Below are 24013 nucleotides of genomic sequence, written 5' to 3'. Positions count from 1 at the left end.
ATGCAATCATTTTCACAGCAGAGCACTGCCATCACCACTTTAATTGAGTGTGAGAGCTCTTGCATGTGTATGTGCATGACTTTATATCATGAGACAGGGGATAATTGCTTTTGCAATACAACATAGCAATATCTTGTTAATTGCTTTTGTCTAGTTGTGTCCCCTGGGCTGGCTCCTGTGTTTGCGATGTTTGTCAGAAAACAGAAGGTGCAGACGATAACTGCCGGCCACATCCCTTTAGACTGTCTGCACTGTGTCTGTACCAGTTTCTCTGCACACACACACACACACACACACACACACACACACACACACACACACACACACACAAACATACAGTACACAGGCAAACACACACAACAAAAATTATTTGAGCTGCATGCTAAAACAGGGTCTATAAACTCTGCTACAATAAACGGAAGAATTGCGCTTTTATATGAATATCCCACTGTTCAGTGACAGTCAACCCCAATTATCTTATCATTATCTGTGGATTGCTTTTGACAAATTACAAAGTGGGAAAACAGAGACATGGCTGCATTTCAGATTAAAAGAATGGCATGTCTGCTCTTTATATCTCTACAGACTGTCTCTGTCCCTCAGTGCTGTTTCAGTTACAGTATGTGGCTGCAGAGCAACATGATAGAGATCACATGCCCTTGACTACGTGGCCTTTAACCTTAAACTTGGCCATACATTTAACCCTTGCCCTAACCTCTGACCTGATCATAACTAATAATAATACCAAAACCCATACCCACATGCACATAACACACATCAAGCGCACCGCTGATGGTCCAACACTGTCTCCCTTTGGCACAAATGGACAAGCAAAGCTCTGAATGAGCAACTTATAAGACCAATTAACATAACAGAACAGTCATTTCCATATGAGGAGGACAAAGCAAATAGCTCTCTAATGAAGATCAGTGTTGGTATGCTTGCCGGCTAATTTCTCTCAACGTCAGCGAAAAGCCTGCAGGGACAAAGTGATTGAATCATGAGAACGTGTATTAATGGCAATGGCTGCTAATTAGCCAAACAGAGAAAGAGGGCATTAATCTTAAAGCCTAGTTGTAGACTATTCAAGTCTAGAGTAAACTTGGCACTGCTTGCCATACATAATGGCCAAATGCTATGCTGTGGGCTAGAGAGGCGCTCAGAGTGCAGCAAGGTTAATCTGTGGGTATCCCAAACAAAGACTCACTGTAATATCTTTATTTTATCCCTGTAGCTCCTCTGAATGTGTCCATGTTACATGATTTAGTGGTACTGTATTTCAAAATGTATGAAAATGTAATGCGAAAATTACAAATTCTTAATTACAAATTATTGAGGAATTTATGTGATTTTTTTAATTATTCAAAATTATTGCTGTTGTTATTTATACCTTTAAATGGATATAAGCAGTTCACGGGTCATGTAATGTTCTTATAGAAATGTATGTTTTTACTACATAATTATGCCCACAAATATAATTAATATTAGAGTTTTGTTGTGATATGTATATGATAAAATATCTAAAAAATCAGGACAAGTGTGCTTGCAGAAAACAAAGATATGTGGATCAGTATTGTAGATGAAAGTGAGACATTTTGTAGATTGGCACCGGTTGTTCGCAAGTTTCAACTCTAGGTTGAAGATTGGAGGCAGCGGAGCAGACTCAGTGAGAGCCTGATCCTGCTGTCTCTGATGAGGCACTGACACTCTCTGGCTCATTGGTGTAACTACAGTGTGGCTGAATGGGGGGAACGCACTCCATCATCCATCAGCCTTAGAAAAAAAAAAGTAGTTTGCCTCAGGACATCAAAAACTGAAATTAGATGAAATTTGTTCATTTATAAAACTCAGCCCAATGCAGGTTTTAGACCAAATGAAAACCTTGATTGCCCTTTTCATCTAATAAAAATGCAACATAGCTCCTTGAGGTTAATGAGCTCACAAATATAGTAAATGTTACCAGTACAGCAGATGTTAGCAGTAGATTTTACTAAAAACCTATATTGGAAATGTAGTTCTCATATACATTATTAACTTGAAATGATGTATAGGACACAAATATCACAGCAAAACTAAAGTAAGCTACATGTTGAGAGGAGAAGGGTGTTTTAGACAAGGTGAAATTAATTAAAATTCACTTAATATTGGCATTACCATAAAATAAGCTATTGCCAAAACACTGTATGAATATGCACATGAACTTACGGTACATTCAGGACATTGTTGAGATAAGAAGGAAACAAAATACAAACAAAACAAAGTATGTAATGTTACAATTCAAAGAAATTTGAAGAAAATGCTTTAATAATTAAGTGCAGCAGTTTTTGTTTTGTTTGTTTATTATCTATAGCCTGCCAACAAATACTGTTGAACTGCACATGTTACAATCTTTATTTTATTCCACTTAATATCATATTCAATCAGCCTACTATGTGGATTAGAAAAAACAATTTAAAGAGGTTTGGGAACTGACTTTTTGACGATTTACTGGACTTTACCAATGTTCAGACTCTGTCCTCCACTGCTAGAGGGCGCTACTCGCCGGGAAGAAAAAGCTTCAACATCACATGATCGTTCATCCGCCAAGTTTGGATTGTGTTTCGTTTCCACGCAGCCGACAAACAAGGCTGGTTGGAGCTGCGTCAAGTCAACAAACGTAACTAGTTAAGTAGAGTGATACAATTTCAAAATAATGTACGTGAAATAGCGAAAAGAAACCAAACCAAAACAACAAGAAAAAAAACTATTCATATTCGTGGTTTTTAATTCGAAAGTGTTAACCGGAAGTTACTTGTATTTTGTGGTTTCTAAAGCACAAAGAAGACTGCAGAGTTTCTACAGCAGTTATGAACCTGCAGATTAAATACACCGATGTGGCTGATACAGTCGAGAAGCTTAAGCAGAAATATTTGGAGAAGAGGACCCAGGTTTGAGTTTAACGACAACTTAAAGTGTTAGTCAGACAAACTCAGCTTGTATGATAACTCATCGGCCACTATCCCTTTGAAGCAACGCATAAGTTAGTTAACTTGCGTGTCCACTCTTGTGTCAGTGGTCCAGCCGTGTATCACCGAAGTAATGCTAACCTAGCTTAACTTGCTTCCATAATCGAGGCCGTGAAATGAACGTTAGCGCTTTCTATCGTTAACGTTACGTTACTAACGCCTTGATGTCAGTTTACCCTGAATCGCTAAGTTAGCTAACGTTAACTTGTAGCATTACTTATTTACTGACAGGCAGTTGAACACAGTTGTGACATTCTCGCTCAGAAGACGATAACAATATCAAATCGCTGCTGTTTTGCGCTAAAACAAGTCGTTGTCCTGATTTTTAGTTGCCGCCGTCAGAAGACATGACCTCAGGGACCAGTGATGGTGAGTGCACTTAACACAGGGCCTCCACATGCTCTAACATTATACACACCTATTTATATTCAACAATATTTCACGTTCTTGCGAAGTAATGATTGAATGAGTAATGTGAAGGGTGACTACAGTGAGTATAGCTTCACTCTCTTCCTTGCTGCCTCCTACAGTATGTTGCAAGACAGGCTTTGTTTTGAGTCTTACTCGAATCACACTCATGGGTCTAACCCCACATCTAATTTATTGAAGATGGAGACGCCTTGACCTTATTTGCCTAACACTGCTTTATGGTCACTGTTTTAGAGGCAGTGCAAAGGCTCATTGTGGCCAACAGATCCAAACAACCAAGCATAGAGTTGAAATGCTACAGCAAAGCTTTACATGAGCTGTTCAAAGCAGTTACCAACCACCCTGACCAGTAAGTCCAAGGAGATTACTCGTACAAATACCATTATTCATGTTTGCAATGAGTATTATGCAGTGATCAAAATATGTTGCCGTCTTTTCCAAGGTTTGGCAGTGATCGTAGTCTGCACGGCAGTAATGAGGACCTGAGTGGGGACTTTACAGCTGCCCCGCTTCATGACTCTCAGGTGCTGTTTACAGAAACGGGTGCGTGTGTATTTGTGTGTGTCATAGCAAGATACCAGTCACCAGTGTTTGTGCTTTCTGAGGTAGAAGAACTGACGACTGACCACCTTTTATAGCAAACTCAAAGTAGCAGATGCTGAAATAATTTCAGGGTTCCTACTTCCTGAGGAAGATCCTTTGAAGCATAGTCATGTTGATATGATTGCAGTTTTAAAAGGAATGACAAGATCATGAATAATAAAATAGGCCTCTGTGATTTATCCTTGAATTCCTTGTGTTCTTGCTGTAACTTTTCCTAACTGCCTCTGTTATAGGTAGATAATAAGCTAGCCGTGGGCTTACCCCTATCATACCTCTTTTTACCCAGATGTGACCTTGCCTTCCTGTCTGGATGGTAGCCCTGGGTCCCAGGAAACTGAGGCTGATGGGAAGTTTCAGAGAGGTCACCAACTCCCTGACTCATGCCATTCCTCTTCCTTAGTACTAGCAAAGGTGTACCAGGAGATGATGACCATCTATGAACAACTAAAGGTGAGACAGCACAAGTATTGTAATGTCGGTTTATCAATAAATTCAGGTGAGGGAAATACAAAACAGAGAGACTGAAAAGGTGTGAGGTTCCAAGTGTGTTCAGCATTACATACCAACTTAAATGCCGAGATTATGATACACAAGGGTGCCTTTGTATTTGGTTTTGCATTTTCCCATACTTTTTGCAATTGTGAAGAGTAGTTTTGAGTTTTAGAGTCAAAGATTAGTTTGGGTTAGAGAAGGAATGTTGTATCTTATATGAAACATAGTACAGTCAGTTTGTGTGTGTGCGCAGGCAGAGCGACAAGGCCAGCAGCAGTGGGAGAGGGAGCTGCAGGAGCGAGAAAGGAGGCTGAAGCAACAGGAGGAGGCTTTTGGGAGGCTGGCTGGGCTGGAGGAGATGCTACACACTCGCATACTGGCTGTAGAGGAGGTCAGACACACACAGTCTCCATCCATTCACATTCAACATAAGGGATGTGTTATATATTTCTTCACCACACCTTGTTTCCGCTCTTTCCACCCTACCGCTTGTCGCCTTTCAGGAAGTAACTCTGTGGTCCTCAATCACAAACTTCCAAATTATTTAGCTAATTATTAGCTAGTCATACTGTTCTATCATGTAATTCAATCCATGTAAATCTGCATTTTATATGTATGATAACAAGTGTAAACGAATGTATGTACATAGGTTCTAGTGTTCTTTTATTTCAGGTAGTGAACCCCAGGCGTGTTTTCAGGAAATGCAATAATAATGTTATAATAATTTTTAGCCTTTGATGTTGGTCAAACGAAATAATCAGACTAATTAAACGGATCAAACTAAGCCAATATGATCTCTGTCATGGTCAGTAAGAACTTCCTATTACATAAGGGGAGGATGCAATGGACTGACTATTATAGAATTTTAATAGCAAAGTCAGTGTAATTCATCACTGAGGTATTCAGGCATTGTTACCGTGGTTGCACTGTTCATTATGAATGTGTATGTTTGTGTCACCAGAAACACCAGCAAGAGGTGAGCCAGCTGCAGGATCTTCTTCGAGAGAGGAGCAAAGAGAACAGGAGGCTCAAGTCCAGCTTTGACACCATCAAGGAGCTGAATGACAACATGAAGAAACAGGTTAGAAATGTTCACATACAAGCCAGGATTGTGTTGGTATATCCAAGGTCTTGATAAAGTCCTACAACAGAAGTCAGCTAACTCTTGAATACTTTCATTTTGACCAGCAAGTCTACAGATTTGTGAAGTTCTTTCATCTGATTAGAAGCTCATTATGGATGGAGGAGTAGAAGTTCCAAGGCACAGTTAGTACCTGTTAGTGACCACAGGAGGGCGCTATGGCATAACCCGCTTGTATTTGGATGTTGAGTAATACAACAGTAATGCAGATTCCTTGATTTTACATTTGTTTTCCAAGCATTTCCCAATATCTGTTGGGAAAGTGCTTTTTCTGCTATTGAATGAAGCCTTCTTTGCTTGAAGAAGTGGGCAGATTTGTTAAACAAATGGAGGAATGTTTTTCTACACTTCTTTCTGTTTTTAAATCAACAGTTGAATGAGATCAGTGAACAGAATAAGAAGTTGGAGAGCCAGTCCAAGAGGGTACAGGCCCGACTTGAGAACCTGCAGGTAAGAACATATTAACCAATGCACAGATGGTCGTGTTTTTTTAATAACTAGAGTCAAGGCAGTTTTTTATGGAAAGCGCTTAAGTTCTGACATTCAGTCTGACAATCAGTTTTTAGTGTATCGTGATGGTCTGAACCCTGTTTGAGGCCTTTCCACCCTAAAAATAATTTCAAACCATTATTTTCTTATAGCATGTAAATCAACTTCTTTTGAACTTCTTTTATTTCTAATATATTTTGTTAAAGTTAAAGCAGATGTTCTTTCATACATTAATTAATTGACTTAGTAATTGATTTTTTTTTCAGAGGAAATACGAGCACAGCATAGCACTGAGAGGCTGTCAAAAAGTCAGTGTTAAGACCACCGAATGTATTAAACCATTCAAAAACGAGAAAACTGCTGCCTCTGGAAAACCCAGCAACAAGGTACTTCAACAACCGTGTGTGTGTGTGTGTGTGTGTGTGTTACAGTTGAATGCACTACCAATCAGTAGGATTTGCTCTAATTAAGACTGCATTACTTTATTTGTTGTTAATGTGTTTTTTGAACGAACACATCAATTAGCATGTTTATACACACTCGTTTACACATATCCGAGCTGGAAACAGTACATGACTCAGTCCTTCTCCACAAACCACACTCATCCTGCCAGCTGACATGGTAAATCATAGTTTGTGATTTTGTTATTTTATCACTGTTGTTGATAAAGATTAATTATCAGTGGATACAGTTGAGCTCTGAGCTCAGTGCAGCTGCACTTGTCATTTAAAAGATTCTTTCTGTCTTCTATTCTGGGAACACTGACTGAGCCAAACTTTCATTCCCTTACCATACTTTTTCACAGTTTAATTTACACCTTTAGGCTCCCCAGTGAAATCACAGTCTTGATGTAATGTTCACACTTTTCCGAATGCGCCTGTATGTCCTACAGCTGAACTTCAAATAGATTATAGTTATAAATTCTAGTTACGTTTCTTTGAATCTTGACTTTTTTGCATCACTTAGGTGCTCATTGTGACTCCATGCAGGACATATTATAGAAATCAGATAAAGATGTGAACCTGACAGATGATAAAGGTCTAATTAGAATAACAACTATAACTATAGTCACTTTAGCAATATGATTTAACCCTTTATATTTTCACCCTTCTGTCTTCAGAGGAGCTCCAGTCCCACCCCACTAAAGCTCCTGGCCCTCCTCCTGGACTGGACACTTGATGGACAGTCATTGTCATCAGTTGCGGGACACAAAGGTGTCGGCCGGTATCTGCCTCCAGAGGTCGTACTCAACGAGAGATGCCTCAAGGTGGCATGTTCACTGTAACTTCACTGTAGCTTCACTGTGTTCTCTCTTTATTACAATTGTATTTTAATGCATATTTTGGAGTAGTGTCCTTTTGTACCCCAAAAGAGCAATAGATCAAGACACATTAAAGTAATAAATTATCTTTGGTTCCCTAGGTGCTGCCGTTAGTAGCAGATCAGCTTCATCACACTCCGCTGTCAGAACCTGACCTCGTCCTCAACCTTCTTCGCCTCATCCACTGGGCTTTGAGACACATGGACAGCAGCACACAGGTAAAGATAAGATATTTTTATTCCTGTGGGTAAACTGGGCTGTTGCAGCAAGTAGTTATATGATACGCTTAATGATATGCTAAAACAAGATATAATCAAGACAATGATCTAAGGGTAGCTAGATAATAAGTTCTACCATAAAACAAACAGGGAGAAGTACTGTTTTGTTTTTATGCTATTTTACATGCTATTTTATTGCAACAAAAGCCTGTTTACATGCTTTTTAGGTGACTGCCCTTTAAAATTTGTTTCGCTGAAAACTTCTGATCTCCCACATGGCAGCCAGGGGGAGCGTCAAAATTGCATTGTATTACAAAATGCTGTTAATTCTGTGCCCTGCACCTTCCTTTAGTTGTTGCTGTTTGGCCTTGGTAGAGTGTTATTCTACAGAAAGCTCCTGGGTCACTTTAACAACATCACGCAGCAGAAACCAAACACGCCTCACGGTTTTCCCTCGACACATCGCTACACATCAGAGGAGTACACATCCACTTCAAGCAGGGGATATCCCCTCTATTGCTACATGTCCCTTCACAGCACGGCAGGCTTTAATGTTTGGAGGTCCTGTCGAGTTCCATCTTGTGTTCAGATGAGAAGCATGGTTATCTAAAGTCTCCTGCCTGTCTCTGTGTGATGAACAGAGTCTAGGCATTAGAACAGGCTGTCCCTGTCTTTGTAGATTTGATATGGTTGTGTGCCCCACTCCGTTATACCGCCACATGACCATGAGCGTCTCCAGGGGCCCTCCATGACAAATACTGTACATCATCCGCTCCTGGTTGAATTGGTGATGGGTGATAGGACAATTTTACTCTATTGCCCTGTCCCACTTGGTCGTCTGGCTAAATACCAGCCTCCAGCCCTTATCCCTTACCTTTAGCTCATTGTCCAACCTACCAATACAGACGATGAGCTAGTCTCCAGCCTTCGCCCCCAATTCTCTACCCACAGCCTCCAACTTCCAAACTGGAATCACATGCTCCTTTATTGCTGCAATATGTGTTCACTTTTAAGAATAAAACCAATCACTATTGGGTCACGATGCATTAATAGAAGAAGGGAGATAAAGTCTGGGGTCCCTGTGGAGCTGATGGAGACTTTGGGGAGGGGATAGTAGACAGAGAGAGGGATGTAGTGAGTTTGAAAACCACTGCTTTGGAAAAGTGTAAATCTTGGATCGTAGCTGTAGTGTATTGCGCTGATGTATTGGCAACATCGGTTGTTTGGAGAAGTCGCAGAAGAAGCCTGCTGGCTCCCTGTCAGGCTGACCTTGTATTCTCTACACTGGTGTTTGATGAAGATCATTGTAGGCATATCGTTCCTATTTTTGACAGTTATATAACAAAAGCAACTCAGTGCAGACACAGGATTTTTTTTGCAATGACCTATGTGTGTGTCTGTGTGTGTGTGTGTGTGTGTGTGTGTGTGTATGTCTGTGTGTGCGCGCGCGCACAGCATGTAGCACTATCTGCCACTCTGCGGCGGATAGGAGAGGAAGTATCAAAGCCCCCGGCTCAGTTAACGATGCCTCAGTCTGGAGATCCAGACCTGCCCAAGTCCTGCAGGAGCTGGCCCCTTTACCGCAGCCCCTGTCCCCACACACGCATCCTCTCCACCCTCATCATCCTTCGCACTGTCACACAAGGTAAGCATTATATTTGGAAGAGGCAAACAGACGTTAAATCCAAAGATATTTGATTTACAATAACATGAATCTGAAAAGAGCAATAAATGTTCCCGTTTGAGAAACAGGAACCAGCAAACCATTTTTGCTTGTTAAGTGACAGTTTATCAGTGATCAGTGATTTGCAAGTAATTTTCTCTTAATCAGCTCTTGGCTGTGGGAAAGTGTATATTATTAATATTATTATCTATCCATTTATTACACCTCCTTATTGGTCACTATTTTTCAACAGAGAATTTTACTGTCACCATAACTGCAAAGATGAGATCTGAATTTCCACAGGAGGCATGTTAATTCTCCTGTGTTGAGAAATCACAGAATTCATATTTTATTTATCTACTTCTGACCTCATAGACTGAATTGAAGCGATTAATAGAAGAGTGTTTTTTGCTAAAAGAAGACAGCAGACATTAAGCAGAAATGAGAACAGTTATTAATCCTTTCATTGTGTCTGTGATCAGTTTGTGATATAGATACTGTCTTATATATCATTTGACGTGTATAAATTAAATAATCAAAAAAGGGAACAGACAAATATTTGGGAAAAAATGGAATATGCTCTCCCACTCTGTCATTAAGCCAAGAACGATGAAACCATTGAAATAATGTGAAAAAAGCTTTTTGTGATTAAATTTTTATACAGATTACACTTAAGCACTTAGCAATAGTAAATCACAGAAAGTAAAGGTACTCACTATATGGATGTGGTTGTTGCATCCATGGTGTCATGGAGCCTAATTTAAGTTTCAGCTCAGAATCATAATCAGACCTAAAAAATGTGAGCGGTACATCTGTTGTTACTTATCACTTCCCACTACGCTAGCACCCCACCTGTGTAGGTGTGAGTCCACAGAAACAGCAGGGTGTTAAAACATGTAACTGAGTGTTGTGTTCTCACACATACTTACCATGCTGTGTAAACTTCTTACTTCATAGTTTAATTAAAAAGCCCATGTCGCTGCTAATACTAGAACGTATTTCAGTTTGAGAGAAGAGACGACCAAAGCTGAACTGTACTTTATTGCACTGTCCTGTTTGTGCCCTCTGCACATCTGTTAGAGTTGATGAAACACTGCTGGTCAGGGAACGTTTGGACATTGTTATTAGGTCATACACTGGTTTTTTAGCCACACAAGCACAGTGGCACAAGGGATGACAATATCTGTCAGCCCATCACTGTAGTCCAGACTGAAATATCTCAGCAGCTATTGAATGGATTGCCATGACATTTTCCACATGGATACATTGTCCCCAAAGCATGATTTCTAATGACTTTAGTGAGGTTATTTTCAGTGAACTGTCTTGACCGGATTGCTCTGAATTTTGGTACAGATACTCAGTGTCCCCAGAGGATATATCTTAATGACTTTGGTGGTACCTTGCCGCCATTGACATTTTTAGTTTGAAGTGAAATATCTTTAAATCATTAATATTGGATGGATTTCTATGAAACTGTTTAGTACTAATTTGCAGTAAATGTTAGTATGCTAGGATGCTAAAGCAGGGTTTCCCGCAGTGTTTTATAGTGGAGGTGCCTCACCTCAATAAATTAAATAAAGAGCACCTCCGCTAACATCAGAGGAAATTATTACATTTTTATGAAATATAATATGTGGCTTATTAAGCTTCAGGGAAATCACGCAGTGGACAATGTCATTATGAGCATGTTGGCATTGCAACCACTTCCACCACGATCACTAATCTGATCAAAAACCATAGTTGGACCTCTACTTATGTCTATCTTACTTCCTTTATAAAGAGCTTTAGTCTCTCAGAGCTGCTGGCGTGGCTCTAGGTTCTTAGTCTTGTTCTGATACAAATATTTGAAAACTGGCAAGGAGCTTTTAGCTACATCCAAATTTAGCTTCCTGGCCTTCCACACTATAAATCTTTGTGCACTCATTGGGTGCAGCCTACATATCCTGACATCTTTTATGAAACTCTCCTCTGAACTGACCTTCCATCTGCTCGTAATGCTCGAGGCCTCCGTCAGTATGTCTCTATATAGATTCTTTTCTATCAAATCTGCTCTCCAGGTTTGCTTTTTCCCCCTCTCTGGATTGACATGAAACCAGATTGAGTATAATGGAGAGATGTGCCTTCCCCCTCATATTTGCTAGGGTTTTACACATAATAGGTACCATTCTGAGACGGAGCTAACCAAACTCAGTCCAAAATGAAAAAAGAAAGCTTTTATCCCTTGTCAGGTTGTGTAAATCCAGCACTTTTGGACATTTGAAAAGCATTTTCTTAGAACTTCAGAAATTCTCGGAACTATTTGAGATGATCACAAATCATATGTTTTAATTTGTCAGGCAAAATGGGTTTTGGACTTGACTGTAGTGACTGCAGAAGAATGGCTTGCAGTAAGGCCACAAGTACAGTGGTGGAGTGTGAGAAAGAAAGTAAACACAGCTTGGATTGTGGGGATAAGATTGGAAAGGGTAGTTGGAAGACAAGTTTCCTGCTACTGAACAGGTAAAACACTAAAAAAGAATGTATAGTACAAAGGTGAGATTAGAGCTGCAACGATTAGTCGATAAAAATAAGATCCAACTATTTTGATAATTGTCAAAAAGTCATTTTTCAACCAAAAATGCCGAACATTTGGTGGTTCCAGGTAGTAAACAGGGAGATTTCCCTCTTTTATTGGTCAACATTATGGTAAATTGAATATTTTGGGGTTTTGGAATAATTGTTGGACAAAACAAGACATTTGTCGATGTCACCTTCTGCTACAGGATAATGTGATTGGGCATTTTTTGCTGTTTTCAGATGCAATTCATTTATTAGTCGAGATTTGTTTGTTTGTAATATTAAATTACATCATTTAGCTTGTATTCTTATTAAATCATTTTTTTCTTTATGACTCAGCTGATTCATGGACGATAGTTTCAGCTGAAAGACTAAAATGAGACTTAAACACTGGATTTAAAATTGAATCAAGTATCTCTGTATGTATACGTGTCTCTCTGTGTCCTGTCTGCAGCTGATGTGCTGGCCCAGGCGGTGGATAGCCTCCATACCGAGCTGATGTCTGAGGAGAGCCGAGGCCTTTTCATCCACTATGAAGGAGTGTGTGTGCTGCTGTCGATGCTTCGGGCTGGCCGTGGAGGTCTGCACACACCTGTAGACATCCTGATGCAGCTAACTGAACAGTCCCGTAAGTAGGCATGTGTCACATGAGTGTAGTGTAAAACCCATCACCCTTGCATATTTATGAGACTGCCTCGAGGGTGATGAGCAGCAGCATTTTTGACATATAAATGTAAGTAATTCCTTCCACAAATTCCACACCAAGCCAACCTTTACCTGGAGAATCCATATGATGTACATCAATTTGATATTCAACTGCTCCGGTTATATGTGTTAAAACCAGAAAACAAATTTTCCCATTGCCAAAGAGGGTTCAGGCAAGCATGATAAGCTGCGGCTGTCAAAGGAAACAACACAGCAAACTTAATGATATATTTCTGTCACCACACACTGTGCAATGCAGTTTCCTTAGTCAGTTAGTTTGTTTTAATACTGCTTGAAGATTTTCATCCTGTTTCAGTAATTGTTGAAATAAAAGTATTTGCCATGACAGCTTTTTGTACACTGAGTAATGCACACATTTTAGAGAAGTCACAGAAAAGTAGAAGCAATATATAAGGAATTTATAAACAATGTCAATGTATGTCACAGCATTAGAAGCAGCACTTTTTTGGAGTTAGGAATTACATTAAAGCAACAGCAAGTGTTGTGGTCTTGTCCAGAAAATCAAGTTATTGTTAAATTAATAAGTAGGTAGAGTTATATTTCCAGCACCTCCCTGGTGACCTCAGGACTCATTTTTACAATTCACTGTGCGCAGGAAATGGTGTGGGGTTGACGTAGCATTGAAAGCTGCTTCTAGCCCAGATTTATAGACTGTCTTTACTCTCACTATTTACTTTGATTTATACCAGTCCCTCCTGCAGTATCACTCCGTATCATCCCCACATAAAAACCACATGCGAAAACAGTGTTTCCCACAGGATTTTGTGAGACCGTGTGGACCTCAGACCCTCTAGGGGTGTCCGGGGGCATGCTGCCCTGGAAGAAAACTTTGTATATTTTAAAGTTAAATGCATCAATCTGGTGCACTTTGAGAGCAAAATTAAGAGACTAGATCGATGAAGAACTTTTTGCTGTTGTAAACAGTGTTGTTCTCTAGTAAACAGATTAATCATTAACACATTGGTTGTATAGATATCAATGGTGATGACATGGCAAAAAAGTCACACCCACAAAGCATGGTAAACGAGACAGAGTTTAACGCAATTAAATGGTAAAAACAGAAATCCATTAAAGAAATTAGGTAAAAGTGGTGACCCGTGGGTAAGCATCAGTGATAACTTCTGCGGTCACATTATCTGTTGGCTGTCGTACATTGATAATGATAAAATTGAGTTTTGACTAGTGGATAACTGCAGTGGATGCTGTAATGTTAGTTAATGTTACTTACCTCAGTGCTTTAAGTGGAAAGTGCTTAAGTGCTTGTACTCCCCTTACTAACATGTTGGCGTGTGTATTGGCCGCTGTCAGCAAATCATTAAGTATTACACAGGCTCTTCGCTGCCAGGAGTGGTGCTAATGTTAGCCTGCTGCTCCCGGCCTGCATTTAGTACTGGTTGGGTAGGATTTGATTTTCAAAGCTCTGTTGTCTCATCATCTGACTTTGTTCGTGTTCTCTTTATGCCCTTTTGGAGCCAGGCCAACATTATTGTAAGGTTAATGTAATGTAACTTAGACTAGCTGCTGACAGAGAGAAGCAGGCAGGTGAGAACGGGAACAGGTGAGCGTCATATAGTGCCCCCTCGAGTCACTGACTGACTGGGAGTGAGAGATGCTTTGCTCAAGCAATTGCACAAAACACAATGTTAGGGATCTTTTATGTTATTTTGAGAGGAGTAAAAATATTTTTTGTCCATTGTGAAACTGGCGAGCGGCCACAGTCAGGGTAATTAATGGGAAAGACTGTGAAAAGTCACAGTTTGTCTGAGCTCACATCAATCACATGCAGTGGTCAGGCATTAGACTTGGAAGTTGCAGTTATACAATTTTGGACCTCCACCACCTCCCGGGTCTTTTATAGAAAGACAAAAGACTTGACAGAGGTGTACGTGGAGGAGAGAACAGCTGCAGTGTGTTTCCATGGAAAGGCGAGTTCGGCAGGGTCATGAGCCATATCATTTAAGACTGCTGTATGCTAATACGCAGCAGAGCCATATGCCGGAGGCGACTGGGGCCGGAGCTGTGAGTGACTGAGTGAGTGTGTGTGTGTGTATGTGTACATACAGTTGTGCATGTCAAGGGTACTGTAAGTCTAGCAAGACTTGCTAATTATTGTGTTTTACAAGCAGTAATGAGGGGAGACGGGAAAGGGGTGAGGACGAGGGGGAGAAAGGTTTACAGCTGAAGGTTGCCAATAAAACAAAACAAAACAAAAAGGTCTAGTCGAACACAAAACACACACATACAGGAGATTTGTGGTCATACTGCGACAACTTGACTGCTTGTTTAAGGGTCAGTCACACACTCCATCAGTTACACAACACATCTCGTGAATAGCACATTCATGGATCGCAAAAATGCAGTTGGCCACCTCAGCACTCGCAAATACACAAAACACACTCAGTAACAGTGTTTTACTGGCTGTGACTGATGTCTGCTAAGCAGTGGGTACATTAACTACAAAACTGCCTCATACAGTATATTTAACTTCCACAGTCACATATGGACCTACTTGGCGTGTGTGTGTGTGTGTGTGTGTGTGTGTGTGTGTGTTTGTGTGTGTCTTTCCATGCATGCAACTGTAGAGAAGTATTTATTGTTGTTTGATGGTGTTGCAGGTAAAAAAAAAACCATCCCTCCCTGACATGGTTAAATTACTTAAGACAAGGGCTTCTTACCTTTGTTTCTTATTATTTTATGTGTCCCACAGCACCTATGTTGCCAACCATTACACTCATGAGGAATGTGTCTGTATTTCTGTGTCTCCATCTGTATCTGTATAGCCACGTATGTGTAGAATGTAGCACACATCAAAAGGATAAAGACCCATCAGAAGACTGGGCAGTGTGGGCTGAGGTGCTGCAGGCGTTTGTTTGGTCTTACGATATTAGTGCCTCTGAAACGGATAATAAGAAATTTGTGCCAGTCGCCTTTTGTGTCATCTCCTCATTGCTGAAATGATCAATTAACAGACAATTACTAAAACATTCGATAATCGATTAATCGATTTAAAAAAATGCCAGACACTTTCTCGTCTCAGCTTCTAAAATGTGAGAATTTGCTGCTTTTCTGTTTTAAATCACTTTATCTTTGAGTTTTGGACTGTTGGTTGGACAAAACAAGCAATTAAAATCATCACTGTGGACCTGTTACACTGTTTTTTGACATTTTACATTTTTAAGTGATTAATCAGTTAATCACAAAAATAAAAAATAACTGACCATTAGTTGCTGACCTACACCTCTAAGCAGCTCACAACTTTATTTATATTAAATTAGGATTACATTCAGCTACAGATACATAGTTTAGCTAACAGCCACTACATTACACTAAATATTCATCAGTCAGCAAGTTTTAGTTTAAAAAACGCTGGAGTTTGAAACATGCATGTGGAAGACAAACTGTAAAATGAATGATATATAGTAGTTCTATAACCTTGAGGTGAAGTGATGTTACTGCTGGAAAAAGACTGACCAAACTATCCTCTCCTGCTTTATCCTTCTCATATTATCAAATTCTTCCCATCTTATCCTTTCTTATCTGAACCTGATCCTATTCTTCCCCGTCCAATCTTTCGCTGTGATTTGATGCCAGCAGAACCTCTCTACCAGCCAAAAACAAGTCCCTCTGTGGCTCAGATTGGATTCCCTCACCCTTGTGCGTGGTCTAAGATGGTGGAGAGTTAGTTTTTGAAGGAGCAAGAATGTGGCTTTAGCAGAAACAAATGTTTGTTTACAAGAAACTGACTAATTTTGGGACTTCATAAGGTCCACATTTGTTTTTATTCATTTAAAAATGTGCAGCTCCCATCTGTGTGGATTGATGCTGTTATCCTTTCTCTGTTTCATCTCCCTGTGTGTGAGTGTGAGGGGGGGTGAAGGGAAAGTCAAAGTTAACAGTGACAAGCTCTTCCAAATACAATCATCACAGAGCCACTCTGACCATCTGTGTCCCTGTCTAACTCAGTTTTGATTGTTAAAGTGTTTTCATGGTTTGTTTGTGCGTCCATGTAGTTTTCATTTATATGCAAATCTGGAAAGTATGGCAAAATGAAGTTGATAATAATCTCCAGCTCTTCAGAAGTTTTAACATTAAGTAAAAATGTGCAGTTCATTAGAGAAATTTGTTTTAATAATATCCTGCTTTCTATGCTCTGCTTGTGTTTGTGTGCTCGCAGGCTACTTGAATCCCTTCCTGGAGGCATGTAGCTGTGAGGAGTTTTTCCGAACGGCCTCCCAGCTTCTTAAAAACTCTCGCCTGGAGCTCTCGTCGCTGGAGAAGCTCTCCATCCTCCTACAGAAGCTCTCCAGCATCAGGTAGACGCGGGGATCTCCATTTTGATAATATAACACACAATGTATCTGGGATCATGGGTAGTAAATACCTGCATGCTCGGATGTATGCAACCAGACGCTTGTGCACTCTTATCATTTCTTGTGTCTTTAAAAAGTTGTTCACAAGAAAAAAAAAGCAAAGATTCGAGGAACATCTGAAAACATAAATATAATTTTGTGTAGTTTTTTCTCCTACCCTGTTGTCGTGACCTCTCAGATTTATCTTGTGGCCCCTTGGGAGCGTCCCAACCCCCAGCTTGGGAACCACAGGATTATTAGGCCAATCATAGCCACAGTTTAGCTTGCAGCTCTTTTTTAATCAAGTTATTTCTAGATTGTGGCGGTCATGTATTTATTTGCTCTGTGTGTGTGCTGAAGTCATATTACAGCCATGTTAGCGATGTGGCTCTAGGGATGGAAATGTCGTTTGGTTAGTCGAATATTTTGTACAGACATTCGTGGTTCCCAGACAATGAACCCTGATAACTGACTTTTCTGGAGAAGTTTAGTAGTGTGTATTTCCCGGACACAACAGGTCAGGTGTGTTCATTAATCGAGTCAACTGGTCATCAAGTGTATTTAAATACATCAGACTAATGAAGTGTAAATCCAGCCAAAGATAGCTAGTGATACAGCTGTAGTACACTGGTGAAGTAGAAGGAGGTGAGTGTGACTGACTCATGGGAACATGTTTCACTGACTGACTGACTGGTTGTTGTGTTTGTATTTCTTTGATTTTGTCCAGGAGGAACCGACGTCTCTTTGAACTGTCCTCCCTCCACCTCCAGATACAAGAACTTAATCACAAAACCAACAACACACACACCTTCCTCTGCCTCAACCTCAAGTCCATCCTCCACAACCTTAAATAATACACACACTCACATGTGTTTCTCTGCCTCATGCCGGATTCAAGGTCTCTTTAAAACTTCAGACTTCCCAGTTAGGATAAAGATGACTTGCCCCTGTATTTCATGACTTCAGCACGCTGCTTGGTCTTTCATGTGTGCTCAAACTGTAATTACCATATTTCCAACTGTACAGTACTTCAAGGCTCCGCACTACTCTACCTCAAATAACAAATGCAGAAGCACATTCTTTATTTATATAGTGATGTGCTTTTGAAGTTCTTTTGTCTGTCAGAAGTACTTTTTTTTGGTGTTGTGTATGTTTGCACTTCGTGACCCGTCTGTTTTTTCGTTCCACATTGTTAATCTGATGTCTTGTCCTCTGTTCTTTGTGAATCCCTTTTTCTTTTTTCTTTTTTTTAACGAGTGTCATGCTTGCCAGTGGCCTTAATGGGTGTCTGATGTGCTCAGAGGAAGAGAGGCTGTGACTGTGAAGCTTTTTAATGACAATAAACAAAAAGAACTGAGGGACGTTAAGATCGGACTGCATATGAAATGCTGAAATCCATATGTTTCGTATAAACGTTCTTATTTGTTTGTTCCAGAGCATGGGTGGGTTGATGGGAGTAATGGTCTCAGGATGGGACACACTGGTGGTGTTGGTTGATGGAGGAGATTGGATGGGCTGGAACAATTACAGCTGATACTTAAAACATGCTCGTTGAAAACTGAATCCGAAGTGCTTGGCTGGTCTGAATTTGAAAGGGGTGCAGTCAATTTATTAAGGCCCCTACATCATCCGAATTCCTAAATTAAGTGCATGTTAGTTGTGTGAAACAGTGTTCTGGTCAGGACTCGAAGACGGTGAGTTTGATCAAAGATTTGCTTGATATTGTGTACAGTATACTTGGTTGTCTACTGTAACAAGGCTCTTGAATTGAATTGATGAGTCTGTACATGGTTTGAACAAATCTGCTGATAACAGGACAAGCCTTTTGAGATGTACATCTTGTTTTCAAGACAGTATTGACAACTCAACATTTGACCAACTACTGGTTAGTGCACGGGGACATTAAAGCATTAAATCAAATTAATTCAATCACGAAAAATGAAATCAAAATTAAATATTTTCTTGTTATTTACTTGACGCAACAGTGTTGACGGTCCGGAGGCTTGCTCGAGAAAACATTAAAAAAAAAAGATGTTTGAAATGAAATGTTCTGCCAAAGTAAATGCAACCTGTTTTAGATATATTTGAGTTAAAGTAAATCCTTGAGTGATTGCAGACACTTGGAAACTGTCTGCATTACAGTTATAGTAGAGCCACTGGTGGAAAAGGAGACACATGGTGGTATTTAAGTGAAAGGTAAAAAATAGTATTGTACAGTCAAACTACAATGGAATACAGTATGATAGTTTTGAAGTATGATGATTTTGAGCATTTTCTTAAACTGTTTTTTCTTTTCACCTGTTTGGAAGCTTCTGGATCATGCAGCCTATGTTCAGCTGTGAGAAAGGTTCAGGAGGGAGCTGTAGCTTATAGTTTAGCCCATTTAATGATATGGAATGTTATTACCCCAAATGACTTTGGTTTCCATACACTTTACGTGTTATTACATGGCAGGCACCAGATCACATGCAAGAACAATGTTAAAAGTTCAGTTTATATGCAAAATGACTGGAAAACGATTTCATTTTAGTGCCCTTTTAAAAATGATGGTGCTGTTGTAAATAAGTAGTATAATTTAAATCTCCACTGGGGGTGAAACAAAATTTCCAGGGCACCGATGCAGAGACCAGAATGGGGAAATCCCCCTCAGTCCTACAGAGCAAATCACCCAGATTAAGTCGTATTTTACCTTAAATGATTTTCTTGCTTACATTTTTACTCGTTCACTGTCAACAGCCATAAGAAGAGGAGGCTATGTTCTACATAAAAAAGGAGGTCATGTGTTGCTGGCAGTATTACAGAGGAGAGTATTTACATTGCTTTCCCATTGTGGCTGTTGTTGAATTTTGTCGCATCTGGACGATATCAAATGGAAACATCAGGCTTTATGATCAACAGCGGAACACACAGCCACGTAAACACCTCCTCACCTCACCATCCTGTGACCTCCGTTCTTCACCAAGCCTCCCAGAGTACATGTGCAGGTCCGACCCTCGGAAAAATTCTGTTTGTCTTCTGTCACTTCAAGGCAGATGCAGGGTGGTTAATAAAATCACTCTGTCAAGATCATCGTATTCTCATCAACCGTTTCTTCCACCTCTTCAGCTCTCCAAATTGATTGAGAACTGGAGCTCACTGTGAAGCCACTCATCGCTTTCTTTCTCTATCAACTCGTCTTTTGCTTTGCCAAAGCTCTAATTTGGAGCCATTGAGCAGAGTGGTAACACATGACAGCCGATCAGAGCTGCACCATTTACCGGCACTAGTGCTCTACTTTCGTTTGTTTGAGGTACTTGTGCTTGACTTGAGTGTTTTCTTTTCATGCTACTTAATACATCTACAGTTCAGTTGGAAATATTGTATTCTTCACTCCACTACATTTATTTGACAGCTTTAGTTACTTTACAAATTAAGATTTTTGTATACAAACCATATGAAGAGTTTATAAAATACTTTTTTATAAATTAAAGTACTGTACCTAAAAAATATATACACCTGAAAACATTAGTTGATTGACAGAAAATGAATGGCAACTATTTTGATAATCATTTAAGTATTTTCAATGCAGGACTTTTACTTGTAATGGAGTATGTTTGCAATGTGGTATTAGTACTTTTGACTTTAGTAAAGTATTTGAATACTTCCAGAAGTGGCGAAGTGTGTTCACACCCAACAATGCTGTTTAAATTAACTCTGGGGCACGTCCCTGTTTGGCAGACCTGGCAAATAAAATTGTCCTAATCTCAGTTTTGTCCGCACTTTCCCTTATAAATCAAACTGTTGTTTTGTAGGTTATACGATTCTCAGACTGGAAGTGATCAAAGATGACCCTAAAGTGACACTCTGCCTTTTCACCCTCTGCAGGCTTGACAGATGGCTGTAAAAGGTTTGTAGTTACCCACGTTTAGGGAAAGCTGTTGTCAATTTGAGTGTGCGTCTGTTACAAAGATTTTAACAGTGACAACTTTTCACATCTGAAAAAGAGAAATATTCAAATATTCCACTTCACTTTTGTCCATGCATATGCTCGCTCTATCTCTCTCTCTGGATATACAGGCAGTGGCCACTTTATTAGGTACACATGTAGTCTAATGCAATCCAGTACAACAGCCATGGACAAAACATCAAACATTAGAAACACCTCTCGAATAAACATCATTTTAATACCTTTTTTTCAGAGCTTTTGACCATGGCCGCCTTCAGCAAATGGAGTTTATTTGTTTATTATTACATATTTGTATTCTCAAGGTCGAGACTGAAGTTATGTTATGTTCATATTAGATGGTTCTGCACCTCACACTTTATGTCCAACTTTTGCACAATTAATGTTCACTTTTTATGATCCGTTGCCACGATTAATAGTGAGAGAATAGAGAGAGTCACATTTTCACCAAAATACAGGTAATACAAACCTTCTGTCTGAGTTTCCAGGCTTCAGGAGGGCAAAACAGAAGCAGTGTATTCTGGCAAAAATATGGCTGGAACACAGTGAGTACTGGATGGACAGTGGGGACAGAGAGAACTTGTCAAAATTGGAATTTATTGCAAGTGACATGAATTGAAGCTGAAGGAATCTACAAACTTCTTCCAGCTGCTTTTCAAGCCTGAAGGCTGCAAGTATTTGATACTCAAATAGATTTTGGGTGGAGTATCACTTTAACGTGGCCTTATTGCTTATATGTCTACTCCAGGAACTGTCGACGGTTGATTTATTTACTTTCATGACTTCGGTTGAGTCTGGTCTGCGCTGAAGTCGGCATAGCGGTGTCTGGTCTGTGTTCCCTAACATGCTTAACTCTGCCAATCTACCCTGCGCAGCATCACCCACACGACTTAATACACTGATCTTGATTTATGTTTGGGTTTCTTCAGTGGACCAAAAATTCAGAAAATTACCCTAAAGAGTCGCCCTGCTCTGGTCTGGCTGGTAAACCTCATTAAAAAGTTATTTGGTAGGTGGGAGGAGGCTGGCAGGGGGAAACATTAGCGGTTCCACTTCAGCACAACCATAAAGTCGAGTCAATCAGCGATTTGACATGGCAGACCACCAAATGTATATTATTTCCACCAGCCGCAATATGCATACATATGCTGCTTGAGCAATGCAATATGCACATGGAGGGTCTGGTAGGTTACCTGACTGTAAATGAGCTAGTGTGTGTGAAGGAGCTGTGAGTGGAAGCAGCTGTCAGGGGTTATTTATGGTAGACAGGCTGGGATCGCACTGGTTTCCAAATTCCAGTTTGTTTTAACTTCTTTTATTCTGCTTTAAGGCTTGCATCTGATAACAATTGGATCCATTAAAGTGAAGTGTCAATCCTGGTTTAGGATTTCCATACATGTTGCTCATTCATTGCTGCCTGCTGTATTTTTTTTTCCAAACTTGCTGTGTGTCCCTGTTTGTTTTCTGTTTTCCTACTTTTCTTAATCTTGCCCACAGGTGATGACTGTATACTTGCTAGTAAATAGTTCATTCGAACCACTTATTTTATCATTCATCAATAAGAATACTGTCTAGAAAGGAGCTGTTCTGTTTTTTTCACAGCTGATGTATTTTAAAATAACTGGTGTAAAAGCGAGCTGGATTGCTAACAGTTGTGTCAGTGGATATTTAGCTGCAACACTGTACTGCAGTTATGGCTGTTGAAAGCAGTTTAATTACCAAGAGTGCAAACACAGTTCATCCTGCTCTCTGATCCAAGTTATAGAGAATACACCTGACTGTGGTCTGGACAGTACCTGAACTCCTGCTGTTTGATGTGTTTGCAGGTGACTGACGAGGATGAGTGTGTGCATGTAGTAGTAGTTGTGTGGAGGGTGAAACTGTTGCTGACTGGCAGAGGTTTAATTAGCCTCATGGCTGGCACTCCTTGCCCTGAAGTGGCTCTCTATGGCTTCATCCTCCTCATTTAAAGTCAAGCCAAGCGCTTAAGACGCTAAAAACAGACCCTGAAGACATGAAGACACGCACACTTCTTACCTATACTCAGTGTGTGTGTGTGTGTGTGTGTGTGTGTGTTATCAGACTAAAAGGCTCTTCAATCGGGGTGGATTTGGGGGCAATTTTGAGTGTTTGAAACATGATGAGAGAAAGACCTCAATGCTGCCCCAATGCCCCACAGCAGCATCACTGGCATTTCCAGTGCCAGGCAGACTTAAGATCCCCAGCCAGCACATACACACCTAATCGCTTAGCTAAGGCCTTGGGAATCTTGGCACAAATACACACCCACACACCATGACAGCCTGATGACAGCGTGGTGTGCAGCGGTGACAGCTGCCACTGTAGTGATGTCTTGTTTGTGAAGAAAAAGAGTGGGTGCAATGTAGGAAGTGTTGAGAAAGCTGCTTTGTGTTGGTGCAGGTCAGGTTGCATCATTTACTAATCTTCTGAAATTACAAAATATGATGCACAAATCAAGTCTCAAGTGTCTAGAGAATGTAGTTTTGTTTTATTCTTTAATGTTTGGTAACAATAAATAATAAAAAATATATATATTTATGTAGAAACCTTCAAACAAATAATGCTATAGAATAAAGAGAAATAAGTTATTATCTTTAATTTGAAAAAGAGAAGTGGTTTGGCTTCCCTAACGCCTTCTCAACTTGCAGTAGCAAGCCATTGACAGAGATAAAAGAGCGAGAACTAATGCCTGAATGAAGTTATGGTCTACTGATCTTGTCCTACAGTGTTTTTCCAATGAAATCATCTCTCATTTGATGAACCATCTAGTTAATATGTCACATTTAATGATCTATAATTAACTGCTGGAGTTTCGAATGAACTGGAAAATTTTGTGATTAGCAATTTTCCATTCGGTGTCTCTAAGCCATTAACAGACCGTGTCAGTGTCTGCTGTACGAGATGGAGGAATTCCCATACTGTGCTAGTTGTTGTTTGCTCATTGTGTCGTGCCAGTCAAGATGTGTGTGTGAAATCTGGAATCGCCCAATTTATTCTTAAATTATGGCTAAAAACCTATTTTGAGCTCACAATGACCTTTTGACCTTTGAGTCAAAG

At 40.0% G+C, this 24013-nt stretch overlaps 1 protein-coding gene across 1 annotated transcript; it reads left to right on the top strand.

Moving 5' to 3' along the window:
* Window positions 1-2846: 2846 nt before the first annotated feature.
* On the top strand, window positions 2847-17930 carry LOC139292863 (coiled-coil domain-containing protein 138-like). The gene is made up of 15 exons (XM_070915258.1): window positions 2847-2927; window positions 3335-3374; window positions 3669-3783; window positions 3877-3977; window positions 4324-4487; window positions 4783-4920; window positions 5491-5610; window positions 6043-6120; window positions 6426-6545; window positions 7280-7426; window positions 7582-7698; window positions 9154-9343; window positions 12372-12545; window positions 16818-16956; window positions 17720-17930. The coding sequence occupies exons 1-15, from the start codon at window positions 2847-2849 to the stop codon at window positions 17844-17846; spliced, it is 1851 nt and encodes a 616-aa protein (XP_070771359.1). The 3' UTR covers window positions 17847-17930.
* Window positions 17931-24013: the final 6083 nt, after the last annotated feature.

This window comes from Enoplosus armatus, chromosome 11, assembly GCF_043641665.1.
Source record: "Enoplosus armatus isolate fEnoArm2 chromosome 11, fEnoArm2.hap1, whole genome shotgun sequence".
NCBI lineage: Eukaryota > Metazoa > Chordata > Actinopteri > Centrarchiformes > Enoplosidae > Enoplosus > Enoplosus armatus.
Note: the sequence above shows the minus strand (reverse complement) of the source record. Positions and strands in the feature narration are given on the sequence as shown.